The 13,090-nt window shown below is 44.2% G+C and overlaps 1 protein-coding gene across 4 annotated transcripts; it reads left to right on the top strand.

The window, feature by feature from the left end:
* Nucleotides 1-588: 588 nt before the first annotated feature.
* LOC121840611 (gastrula zinc finger protein XlCGF57.1-like) lies at nucleotides 589-12,914 on the top strand. Of its 4 annotated transcripts, none has more exons than XM_042304925.1 (4): nucleotides 589-736; nucleotides 10,592-10,971; nucleotides 11,073-11,148; nucleotides 11,386-12,914. In XM_042304925.1, exons 2-4 carry the CDS (start codon nucleotides 10,624-10,626, stop codon nucleotides 12,768-12,770), a joined length of 1,809 nt encoding a protein of 602 aa, XP_042160859.1. In that variant the 5' UTR covers nucleotides 589-736; nucleotides 10,592-10,623; the 3' UTR covers nucleotides 12,771-12,914. The 4 variants fall into 4 exon arrangements, with proteins under 4 accessions (XP_042160859.1, XP_042160858.1, XP_042160857.1 ...); XM_042304924.1 differs by lacking the exon at nucleotides 589-736 and adding an exon at nucleotides 8,856-9,006; XM_042304923.1 differs by lacking the exon at nucleotides 589-736 and adding an exon at nucleotides 9,044-9,188.
* Nucleotides 12,915-13,090: the final 176 nt, after the last annotated feature.

The following is a 13,090-nucleotide window of genomic DNA, read 5'->3' as shown; positions in this document are numbered from 1 at the left end:
TTTTTAAATATGTGCCTGCTTTTCTCTGTTAAGAACAGCTGATTCAAATTGGGGTGTAGCGGATCTCCAAACCCTCCGGCAAAGGACTCGGGGTAGGATAATCTTGTGCTTCCTTGACATGAGGGTGCGAGGACACTTCTCAGTTCACCTACTAACATATTGACACTCGTCCACTTATCGGTTTCCGGGTCACGGAGGACAGAGTATTCGAGGAGAGGACAGCCTTTTGTCCAAATGAGAACATCCCCTAGTCTCTGAAATCCCAGACCTAGGGCAACAAGGCTGTGGGTTGTAGGTCTTGTAGTTGAAGAAGCTGACACAATGTGCCAACAGTGCATAAGACTAATATATATATATATATATATATATATATATATATATTAGTGCATTAGACTAATATATTGGTGTGCTTGTTAAAGGGTTAATGATGCAAGGTGATTTGTAGATCAGTCAGTCTCGACTTGCCTTTAAAGTCGGCTGCAATGTCGAACGCGCCCATTTATAACTAACTCAAAATAGTTAATTTATGTCGTTTTCAATGAGGGGGTTTGATCAATCTTGCCCAGGCATGCGTGTAGTCGTGTTTTGCACCTGCTGAAAGTAGATTGCATTCGATTTGGAACCGAGCTGCCTCGGCGTGAGACCACTGATTAACAAAAAGGAAGAGGAAAGCATAACTCGCAGAAACTCGGTCTTTCTACAGCAGGTGGCGTTTGTTCATCGTTTCAACAAACAAGTAAGGAGTTTAAATGAGTGTAGAACCGGGGCCTCCCACTCCTCTTTCTATTCTGGTTAGAGACCGTTTGCGCTGTTCTGTGAAGGCAGTAGCACACAGCGTTGTACGAAATCTTCAGTTTCTTGGCAATTTCTCGCATGGAATAGCCTTCATTTCTCAGAGCATGAATAGACTGACGAGTTTCAGTGGAAAGTTATTTGTTTCTGGCCATTTTGAGTCTGTAATTGAACCCACAATTTCTGATGCTCCAGATACTCAACTAGTCTAAAGACTGACAGTTTTATTGCTTCTTTAATCAGCAATACAGTTTTCAGCTGTGCTAATATAATTGCAAAAGGGTTTTCTAATGATCAATTAGCCTTTTAAAATGATAAACTTGGATTAGGTAACACAACGTGCCATTGAAACACAGGAGTGATGGATGCTGATAATGGGCCTCTGTACACCTATGTAGATATCCATTAAAAATCAGCCGTTTCCAGCTACACTAGTCATTTACAACATTAACAATGTCTACACTGTATTTCAGATCAATTTAATGTTATTTTAATGGACAAAAAAAAGGTTTTCTTTCAAAACAAAGACATTTCTAAGTGACCCCAAACTTTTGAACGGTAGAGTATATTTAAAAGATGTTATTGCGGGTGTAGCGAAGTGGTTGTGTTCCGAGCTCCAACAGTGAATTAATATCTAACAATTCACAACAATGCACAAATCTAAAAGTAAAATAATGGAAGTAAGAAATGTATAAATAAATCAAATCCAATTTTATTTGTCACATACGCATGGTTTGCAGATGTTAATGCGAGTGTAGCGAAATGCTTGTGCTTCTAGTTCCGACAATGCAGTAATAACCAACAAGTAATCTAACTAACAATTCCAAAACTACTGTCTTATACACAGTGTAAGGGGATAAAGAATATGTACATAAAGATATATGAATGAGTGATGGTACAGAGCAGCATAGGCAAGATACAGTAGATGGTATCGAGTACAGTATATACATATGAGATGAGTATGTAAACAAAGTGGCATAGTTAAAGTGGCTAGTGATACATGTATTACATAAGGATGCAGTAGATGATATAGAGTACAGTATATACGTATGCATATGAGATGAATAATGTAGGGTATGTAACATTATATTAGGTAGCATTGTTTAAAGTGGCTAGTGATATATTTTACATCATTTCCCATCAATTCCCATTATTAAAGTGGCTGGAGTTGAGTCAGTGTCAGTGTGTTGGCAGCAGCCACTCAATGTTAGTGGTGGCTGTTTAACAGTCTGATGGCCTTGAGATAGAAGCTGTTTTTCAGTCTCTCGGTCCCAGATTTGATGCACCTGTACTGACCTCGCCTTCTGGACGATAGCTGGGTGAACAGGTAGTGGCTCGGGTGGTTGTTGTCCTTCATGATCTTTATGGCCTTCCTGTAACATCGGGTGGTGTAGGTGTCCTGGAGGGCAGGTAGTTTGCCCCCGGTGATGCGTTGTGCAGACCTCACTACCCTCTGGAGAGCCTTACGGTTGTGGGCGGAGCAGTTGCCATACCAGGCGGTGATGCACCCCTCAGGATGCTCTCGATTGTGCATCTGTAGAAGTTTGTGAGTGCTTTTGGTGACAAGCCGAATTTCTTCAGCCTCCTGAGGTTGAAGAGGCGCTGCTGCGCCTTCTTCACGATGCTGTCTGTGTGAGTGGACCAATTCAGTTTGTCTTTGATGTGTATGCCGAGGAACTTAACTTGCTACCCTCTCCACTACTGTTCCATCGATGTGGATAGGGGGGAATTCCCTCTGCTGTTTCCTGAAGTCCACAATCATCTCCTTAGTTTTGTTGACGTTGAGTGTGAGGTTATTTTCCTGACACCACACTCCGAGGGCCCTCACCTCCTCCCTGTAGGCCGTCTCGTCGTTGTTGGTAATCAAGCCTACCACTGTTGTGTCGTCCGCAAACTTGATGATTGAGTTGGAGGCGTGCGTGGCCACGCAGTCGTGGGTGAACAGGGAGTACAGGAGAGGGCTCACAATGCACCCTTGTGGGGCCCCAGTGTTGAGGATCAGCGGGGTGGAGATGTTGTTGCCTACCCTCACCACCTGGGGGCGGCCCGTCAGGAAGTCCAGTGCCCAGTTGCACAGGGCGGGGTCGAGACCCAGGGTCTCGAGCTTGATGACGAGCTTGGAGGGTACTATGGTGTTGAATGCCGAGCTGTAGTCGATGAACAGCATTCTCACATAGGTATTCCTCTTGTCCAGATGGGTTAGGGCAGTGTGCAGTGTGGTTGAGATTGCATCGTCTGTGGACCTATTTGGGCGGTAAGCAAATTGGAGTGGGTCTAGGGTGTCAGGTAGGGTGGAGGTGATATGGTCCTTGACTAGTCTCTCAAAGCACTTCATGATGACGGAAGTGAGTGCTACGGGGCGGTAGTCGTTTAGCTCAGTTACCTTAGCTTTCTTGGGAACAGGAACAATGGTGGCCCTCTTGAAGCATGTGGGAACAGCAGACTGGTATAGGGATTGATTGAATATGTCCGTAAACACACCGGCCAGCTGGTCTGCGCATGCTCTGAGGGCGTGGCTGGGGATGCCGTCTGGGCCTGCAGCCTTGCGAGGGTTAACACGTTTAAATGAATGTCTTACTCACCTCGGCTGCAGTGAAGGAGAGTCTGCATGTTTTCGTTGCAGGCCGTGTCAGTGGCACTGTATTGTCCCCAAAGCGGGCAAAAAAGTTATTTAGTCTGCCTGGGAGCAAGACATCCTAGTCCGTGACTGGGCTGGTTTTCTTCTTGTAGTCCGTGATTGAGTGTAGACCCTGCCACATGCCTCTTGTGTCTGAGCCGTTGAATTGAGATTCTACTTTGTCTCTGTACTGACGCTTAGCTTTTTTGATAGCCTTGCGGAGGGAATAGCTGCACTGTTTGTATTCGGTCATGTTACCAGTCACCTTGCCCTGATTAAAAGCAGTGGTTCGCGCTTTCAGTTTCACGCGAATGCTGCCATCAATCCACGCTTTCTGGTTAGGGAATGTTTTAATCGTTGCTATGGGAACGACATCTTCAACGCACGTTCTAATGAACTCGCACACTGAATCAGCGTATTCGTCAATGTTGTTATCTGACACAATATGAAACATCTCCCAGTCCACGTGATGGAAGCAGTCTTGGAGTGTGGAATCAGCTTGGTCAGACCAGCGTTGAACAGACCTCAGCGTGGGAGCTACTTTTTTTAGTTTCTGTCTGTAGGCAGGGATCAACAAAATGGAGTCGTGGTCAGCTTTTCCGAAAGGAGGGCGGGGCAGGGCCTTATATGCGTCGCGGAAGTTAGAGTAACAATGATCCAAGGTTTTTCCACCCCTGGTTGCGCAATCGATATGCTGATAAAATTTAGGGAGTCTTGTTTTCAGATTAGCCTTGTTAAAATCCCCAGCTACAATGAATGCAGCCTCCGGATAAATGGATTCCAGTTTGCAAAGAGTCAAAAAAGTTCGTTCAGAGCCATAGATGTGTCTGCTTGGGGGATATATACGGCTGTGATTATAATCGAAGAGAATTCTCTTGGTAGATAATGTGGTCGACATTTGATTGTGAGGAATTCTAAATCAGGTGAACAGAAGGATTTGAGTTCCTGTATGTTTCTTTCATCACACCATGTCTCGTTAGCCATAAGGCATACGCCCCCGCCCCTCTTCTTACCAGAAAGATGTTTGTTTCTGTCGGCGCGATGCGTGGAGAAACCCGCTGGCTGCACCGCCTCCGATAGCGTCTCTCCAGTGAGCCATGTTTCCGTGAAGCAAAGAACGTTACAGTCTCTGATGTCCCTCTGGAATGCTACCCTTGCTCGGATTTCATCAACCTTGTTGTCAAGAGACTGGACATTGGCGAGAATAATGCTAGGGAGTGGTGCACGATGTGCCCGTCTCCGGAGTCTGACCAGAAGACCGCCTCGTTTCCCTCTTTTACGGAGTCATTTTTTTGGGTCGCCGCATGGGATCCATTCCGTTGTCCTGGTTGAAAGGCAGAACACAGGATCCGCTTCGTGAAAATCATATTCTTGGTCGTACTGATGGTGAGTTGACGCTGATCTTATATTCAGTAGTTCTTCTCGACTGTATGTAATGAAACCTAAGATGACCTGGGGTACTAATGTAAGAAATAAAACGTAAAAAAACTGCATAGTTTCCTAGGAACGCGAAGCGAGGCGGCCATTTCTGTCGGCGCCGGAATATTAGCACAAGCAATGTCGGAGTGGCATTAACTAAAATATAGTAGAATAGAATAGGGTATATACATTTGAGATGAGTAAAGCAGTATGTAAACATTATTAAGGTGACAAGTGTTCCATTATTAAAGTGGCCAGGGATTCCATGTCTATGTATTTAGGGCAGCAGCCTCTAAGGTGCAGGGTTGAATAGTCGGGTGGTAGCCGGCTAGTGATGGCTATTTTACAGTCTATGGGGTATATCTGACCTCCATCATCTAGGACATGACAATGGTTAATCAAATCTCCCCATTTCTGACCATTTAAAAAAAAAATGTTTTGCAGGCCTTCTCATACAGCTGCAACTGTATATGCATTTGTAAATCAAGACCTTTTTTGAGTTGGGCTCTGGATGGTGCAACTGTTGAGAATCTGAGTCTATGGTTGTTGTGGGGGAAAGGGGTTGAGTGTGTATGAGTGTGTGTGTGTGTGTGTGTGTGTGTGTGTGTGTGTGTGGGTCATAAGTTTACATACACTAAGTTGACTGTGCCTTCAAACAACTTGAAAAATTCCTGAAAATGATGTCATGGCTTTAGAAGCTTCTGATAGGCTAATTGACATCCTTTGAGTCAATTGGAGGTGTACCTGTAGATGTATTTCAAGGCCTACCTTCAAACTCAGTGCCTCTTTGCTTGACATCATGGGAAAATCAAAAGAAATCAGCGAAGTCCTCAGAAAAAAATGGTATACCTCCACAAGTCTGGGTCATCCTTAGGAGCAATTTCCAAACACCTGAAGGTAGCACATTCATCTGTACAAACAATAGTACGCAAGTATAAACACCATGGGACCACGCAGCCATCAAACTGCTCAGGAAGGAGACGCGTTCTGTCTCCTAGAGATGAACATGCTTTGGTGCGAAAAGTGCAAATCAATCGCCGAACAACAGCAAAGGAACTTGTGAAGATGCTGGAGGAAAAAGGTACAAAAGGATCTATATCCACAGTAAAACGAGTCCTATATCGACATAACCTGAAAGGCCGCTCAGCAAGGAAGAAGCCACTGCTCCAAAACCGCCATAAAAAGATCCAGACTACGGTTTGCAACAGCACATGGGGACAAAGATCGTACTTTTTGGAGAAATTTTCATCGTACTTTTTGCTACCAAATACTAATTTAGTGTATGTAAACTTCTGACCCACTGGGAATGTGATGAAAGAAATCAAAGCTGAAATAATCATTAGCTCTACTATTCTGACATTTTACATTCTTAAAATGGTGTGGTGATCCTAACTGACCTAAGACAGGAAATGTTTACTAGGATTAAATTTCAGGAATTGTGAAAAACAGAGTTTAAATGTATTTGGCTAAGGTGTATGTAAACTTCCGACTTCAACTGTATATGGATATATTTACCCCCGAAATATATGGTGCAGACAATTACATTGATGGAAGCAACAATCTATTTGCAATATAAATGCTGATCCATCCCTTAAAATAAAACAGTCTTGAGATAGAAGCTTTTTTTCAGTCTCTTGGTCCCAGCTTTGATGCACCTATACTGACCTCGCCCTCTGGATGATAGCTGGGTGAACAGGCCGTGGCTCGGGTGGTTGATGTCCTTTGATATTTTTGGCCTTCCTGTGTTATCGGGTGCTGTTGGTGTCCTGGAGGGCATGCAGTGTGCCCCGGTGATGTGTTGGGCAGACCGTACCACCCTCTGGAGAGCCCTGCGGTTTAGGGTGGTGCAGTTGCCGTACAGGTGGTGATACAGCCTGATAGGAGGCTCTCATTTGTGCATCTGTAAAGGTTTCTATTGGTCTTAGGGGCCATTCAGCCTCCTGAGGTTGAAGAGGCACTGTTGCCCCTTCTTCATCACACTGTCTGTGTGGGTGGACCATTTCAGAATGTTAGTGATGTGTACGCCTGGGAACTTGGAGCTTTCCACCTTCTCCACTGCTGTCCCTTCGATGTGGATCAGAGTGTGCTCCCTCTGCTGTTTCCTGAAGTACATGATCAGCTTCTTCATTTTGTTGATGTTGATGGAGAGGTTATTTTCCTGGCACCACTCCGCCAGGGCCCTCACCTCCCTGTCGGCTGTCTCATCATTGTTGGCAATCAGGCATACTACTGTTGCGTCATATGCAAACTTGATGATTGAGTTGTCGGCATGCGTAGCCACGCAGTATGAGTGAACAGCGAGAACAGGAGGGGGCTGAGCATGCACCCTTGTGGGGCCCCTGTGTTGAGGATCAGCGAAGTGGAAGTGTTGTTTCCTTCCTTCACCACCTGGGGGCAGCCTGTCATTAAGTCCTGGGCCCAGTTGCACAGGGCGGGGTTCAGACCCAGGGCCCCGAGCTTAATGATGAGCTTTGGCGGTACTATGCTGTTGAAGGCTGAGCTATAGACAATGAACAGCATTCTGACATAGGTATTCTTCTTGTCCAGATGGGATAGGGCAGTGCGATGGCGATTACATCCTCTGTGGATATATTGGGGTGGTAAGTGTAACAGGGTTGGTTATGTTTCCACTTGCCTCTAAAGAAATGTGTATTTAATGTTCAAGCATTCTTATTGGTTGGTTCAACTCTGATGACAATAAGGTGTGTTGTGTATGGCCCCGCTTGCAAATAGGGGGAGCGTCAGGTCTTCCCAGTATGAAAATGTGATGCAAGGGGTAGGTCACGTTCTGAATACTGTTTTCTATTTTACAATGTGTACAAGTTCTGTACGTTACTGATTTATACATGTGTGGTATAAATATGGTACCTGTTAGGGATTGAGGGCCTTTCTGGGATGTGCTTTGGCATATGATTGCTGTAAATAAGTGTGTTAGCTAGCATACACTGATGTAATGGTCACATAAGCCACTGCTAACACAGTTGTCTTCATGCTACAGATTTTGCCATCGACACCCATCAATATCGTTAAGCCCTGCACAACTAACGTGCTGTTTCCCATTTAACAACAGCAACAGAAATAAATTATGCTCAACTGGGACCACTGGCGGATGTGATTTGTTTGGAGAAAACAACACAAGGAGAGTAGATATACATCTGTTACATAAGCACATTGAAGTGGGTCTAGGGTGACAGGTAAGGTAGAGGTGATATGATCGTTAACTAGCCTCTCAAGCACTTCATGACGACAGAAGTGAGTGCTATGGGCGATAGTCATTTAGTTAAATTACCTTTGTTTTCTTGGGTGCAGGAACAATGATGGACATTTTGAAGCAAGTGGGGACAGCAGACTGGGATAGGGAGAGATTGAACATGTCCGTAACTCAATGTGTCCTTCCTAACAAACTTTGGCGAAGGATAAAATCTACAAAACTTAGTCCACTCTGTTTGTAATAGATTCTAGTGTTCTCTCATAACCATTTTTGGTAGTGAGTGGAAACGCTAACCGGATGCTTCACACTTATGCATCCTGTTGAAATATCTTGCTGATTATTCTGTCTGTGCCAATGGCGCCGCGCCGCGCAATTCAAATACGCCATCGGGAGTTTTCCATAGGAATAGATGGGTGACGTCAGCGCTATCGCTATCTATGAGGGGCAGTCTTTCTCCCTGGGTAAAGCGATGGTTTGAAAATATGTTGTTGACTTTGATGCTCGTGCCCCTCTTCACCACAAACTACTTCAATTATGGGAGTCTCCGACTAAAGTACATAGCGAACGACAGAGCAGCAGAAGAATTTTGTGCAAGTCATCAGGCTCATTCTTATTATATCTCAGTGGTCAGGCTAGACCGCTGGGCTTCTTCACACCATATTTGGTGTGAAGTGGAAATTCCAACCGGATGCTTCAGATTTACACATCCGGTGAAACATCTGGTTCCTTGTTCTATGGTTTCCACTACTTACCAAATCCACAAAGTCAAAATATGTTCATACATAAGGTTAGCACTGTGGTTAAGGTTTAAACCACGTTTTTTTGTTGAAATTGTAGAATAGGTTCCGTGTGGCTCAGTTGGTAGAGGTTGGTGCTTGTAACGTCAGAGTTGGGCATTCGATTCCCACGGGGGAACAATACAAAAAGCTATGCATTCACTACTGTTTAGGAGTGTCTGCTAAATGAGGTATAATGTTTTTTTTTTAATGCGGGGTTTATGACTTTGTGAATGTGGTAACTAGTGACGACCTTGTTCTTTATGTGGAGGAACGTTGCGGACATAGACCCGGAAGTGCAGTGTTTTAAGGCGTCAACAAAGGAAAGTGAAGCTGTGTGCCATTCTCTCGTTGAGCATTTACAAGATACAAAGTAATTGGCCTTCGTTGTGTTGTTCTCATTTACAAAGACTAGGCTACTAGCAGCTCAAAACAGTAGCTAGTTGGCTGCAACAGTAAGTAGAGTTTGCTGCCTGTAATATAATCCTATAACGAGCTATGCTATGTCTGAGGGAGGGGGTTGGTAGCAACATGAATGCTAATGTCATATTGAGGGTTAGCTGACAACGTCACGAAAAGGATGCGCATGCTTCAATGTGGCATAACTCCATGTGTTGTGATTCTGGATAGCCAAATAGCTAACAACAATGACAAGAAGCTGCCGTGTGGGGAATCGTTAATGGCTGGTTTCATATCGTTTTATCTTGTTATTGATACCATGTCGTGTTTTGAGGTGTTTTTACTGTTGCCACGTCATCTATGCTATTATGACTCAAATTCGTTAGCTAGCTAACCAAGATATGTAACGATGTATTTGAGAGACAAGTTCTCATGGTGCAAATGTATTTATGTTTTCAATAAACATTGGAGACTAAATATAGTTTACATGTTGTCAGCAATTTAACACAACCCCGTCTGTTTTGCCTTAGTTGTACAGGCGTCGGGTTTGTTGCTTAACAACCAACCCGTCTATAGGCCTATTATTACTGGTAGGTTGACTGTTTAAAACGTATACATTTACGTTGATTGTTCATACAGACTTGTGGTTTTAAAAATTACCCGATGATTGTTCAAATCAAATTGTATTAGTCACATACACATACATGGTTAGCAGATGTTATTGCGAGTGTAGCGAAATGCTTGTTCTTCTAGTTCTGACAGTGCAGCAATATCTAACAAGTAATAAATATCTAACAATTCCACAACAAAAACCTAATACACACACATTTAAGTAAATGAATGGAATAAGAATGTATAAATATATGGATGAGCAATGTCAGAGCGGCATAGGCTAAGATATTTATTTATTTATTTTACCTTTATTTAACCAGGTAGGCAAGTTGAGAACAAGTTCTCATTTACAATTGCGACCTGGCCAAGAGATGCAATAGATGGTATAGAATTCAGTATATACACATGAGATGAGTAATGCAAGATATGTAAACATTGTTAAAGTAGCATTATTAAAGTGACTAGTGTTCCATTTATTAAAGTGACCAATGATTTCAAGTCTATATGGCAGCCTCTCTGTGCTAGTCTGATGGCCTTGAGATAGAAGCTGTTTTTCAGTCTCGGGCCCAGCTTTGATGCACCTGTACTGACCTTGCATTCTGGATGATAGCGGGGTGAACATGCAGTTGCTCGGGTGGTTGTTGGCCTTGATGATCTTTTTGGCCTTCCTGTGACTTATAGTGTTGCATGGTTTATTAATATGATCACTGCTTGGTATAGCTCTCTAAGGGTGATGCTCAATAAAACCTGCTCTTTTCCCCACAGAATTCAAATGAAGAAGCACTCCAGTCAACAAGATGAAGAACAAACCTGGGAAAAAGCAACACAACAAAACCAAGAGGACTAAACACCATCGAGACCTAATCAAAACAGAGTTTGGAACACAGTCAGATGATGTTGACTACAATCGAGAAGAATCAGACATTAGTCAAGCACCCTACATTACTAAAGGGGATTGTATCAGCTCCATCCAAATCAAAGAGGAACCAACAGACTTTGAACAGCAGGGAATGGGAGAGGAACAAAACCGTTCAGTTCCTTCCTTCCAGAAGAAGCACATCAAACATCAACATACATCCAATCCAATGACCGGGTGTAGCCAGATATCAAGGAGTCCTATGGTGATGCTAACAAGATTGTCTAATGTAAGAAGAGTTCCCAACATGTGACGGTTAGTAACTAGATAAGAGTGTTTTGACTTTTGGTTCATGCATACTGTGGTTTCTTCATCTTTCTAATCCATAAGGTGGTGGTTAAGACTCTTCTGCGAGACACTAAAGTGTGTTTGGTGAAGGAGGAAAACCCAGATGAGCCCAATGGCGGTAAGGCATAGTTCATACATCCAGTTCACCCACAACACTGTATTTGAAATGGATGATGGGATTACTTGAACATCACCTGAACATTAATTTAGCAAACTTTGAAATTAATATTTAGCAGAGATATTTACTCAAGCGCTTTGTTGAATGAGGAAATGTAGGAAAACACAACTATGTTCTGTCCCATCTCTCACTTCTCCCTCTTTCTACCTTCTTTCCACTGCTCTGTCCCTCCCTCAGTCTCTTCTCCTCAGTTCTTTCCTTGTCCACACTGCACCATCTCCTTCACTGACTGTTACTTCCTGGAGAACCACATGAAGACCAAACACCATAAGCAGTACCTGGCTTTGTTCAAAGGCCATGTCTCAACGAGTAAAACCGTGTATGCCCCCACACACAGCTGTCCCCACTGTAGCTGCATGTTCCATACCTCACGGCAGCTACACGTCCACACCCGTCAGGCCCACCCCTCTCCATCTCTGAGAAAACTCCACCCCTGCCCCTATTGTGCCCGCAGCTTCCAGTACATAGCCAGACTGCATACTCACTGCAAGGTTTGGCATAAAATGGCTGTCGCTTTCACAGATGGATACCTCAGTTGCGCTGACTGTGGAAAGAGCTTCAAGAATTGCTGGGGACTGGGGCCTCACCAGTGTCACAAGCCTGAGGACACTAAGCTTGAGAATGGCCCTGTCTGTCTGAACATCGGCATGCCATGCTCAGAGTGTGGCAAAAGCTGCTCTAGTCCTCAGAATCTGCGCATTCACATGCGCACACACACCGGCGAGAAGCCTTACGTCTGTAAGGAGTGTGGCAAGAGCTTCTCAGAAGCCAGCAGTCATTGCAAACACATGATGATACACTCGGGGGTCAAGCCATTCAAATGCCAGGACTGCGGAAAGGATTTTGCCCGGATGTGGCACCTCCGAGTTCACATGACCGTTCACTCTGGCGAGAAGCCTTTATCCTGCCCCAAATGTGACAGGCGGTTTGCATACAGTGATTCTTTGAAGCTTCACCTGCGCACACACTCAGGGGAGAGACCTTTCAAATGTACTGTGTGTGGTAAAGATTTTGCAGATAAAGGTTATCTGAAGTTGCATCTGAAGATCCACAGCAATGAAAGGAACTACCATTGTGGGGTTTGTGGGCTGAAGTTCATAAACATTGCTGCGTTGAAAACCCACCAGCGCACACACACTGGGGAGAGGCCTTTCCATTGCACAGTGTGTGACAAGACATTTTTCCGACACGCACACCTGAAGAACCACCAGCGCACTCACACAGGTGAGAAACCATACACCTGTACTGAGTGCGGCAAAAGCTTCACTCAGTCTGGAGATCTCACAAAACACATACGCACCCACACTGGAGAGAAGCCGTATGAATGTTCTGTCTGCCACGGCTGCTATACCTCTTCCGGGGATCTGGGCAAACATATGAGGATCCACAATGGCTCACGGCCATATCACTGCCAGGAGTGTGACAAAAGCTTCCGCATGGTCGGCCACCTTAAAACTCACATGAGGACCCACACTGGTGAGAGACCATACTCCTGCCCCCGCTGCCATCGTACTTTTGCTCGCGCCCACCACCTCTCTGGTCACCTGCCTAGATGTTGCTGAATGATTAGATTATTTATATACAGTCAACTCTTTTACTCTTGTTGTAGTTATTTAATAAGGGAACAGTGATGTACAGAAGATGGTTTTGTGCCCGACTGTTGTGGTAATGTCAATAAAGGCCTCTATAGTCTGTGAAAGATGGCACGCCTGTTGTCTGGTTCTGATGTATTTTGTGTGTCTTTTTTCTTTGAGCTGAAATAAGAGAGCCATATCACATACATTTCAATCTCACAGTATTCTATTGGTAAACCATCATTGGCCTGCACTGGCTGGTTTTGATATTACAGCATGTTGTACATTTCATATTACAATATGCAAGC

Source organism: Oncorhynchus tshawytscha, linkage group LG23, assembly GCF_018296145.1.
Source record: "Oncorhynchus tshawytscha isolate Ot180627B linkage group LG23, Otsh_v2.0, whole genome shotgun sequence".
Lineage (NCBI taxonomy): Eukaryota > Metazoa > Chordata > Actinopteri > Salmoniformes > Salmonidae > Oncorhynchus > Oncorhynchus tshawytscha.
Note: the sequence above shows the minus strand (reverse complement) of the source record. Positions and strands in the feature narration are given on the sequence as shown.

Bases quoted from the DNA above. Each gene is read 5' to 3' on its own strand.
- LOC121840611 (XM_042304925.1), top strand. From the start codon at position 10,624: ATGAAGAACAAACCTGGGAAAAAGCAACACAACAAAACCAAGAGGACT. The intron at 10,972-11,072 runs GTAAGAAGAGTT...CTAATCCATAAG, and splicing joins TGCTAACAAGATTGTCTAAT to GTGGTGGTTAAGACTCTTCT. The intron at 11,149-11,385 runs GTAAGGCATAGT...TCCCTCCCTCAG, and splicing joins CCCAGATGAGCCCAATGGCG to TCTCTTCTCCTCAGTTCTTT.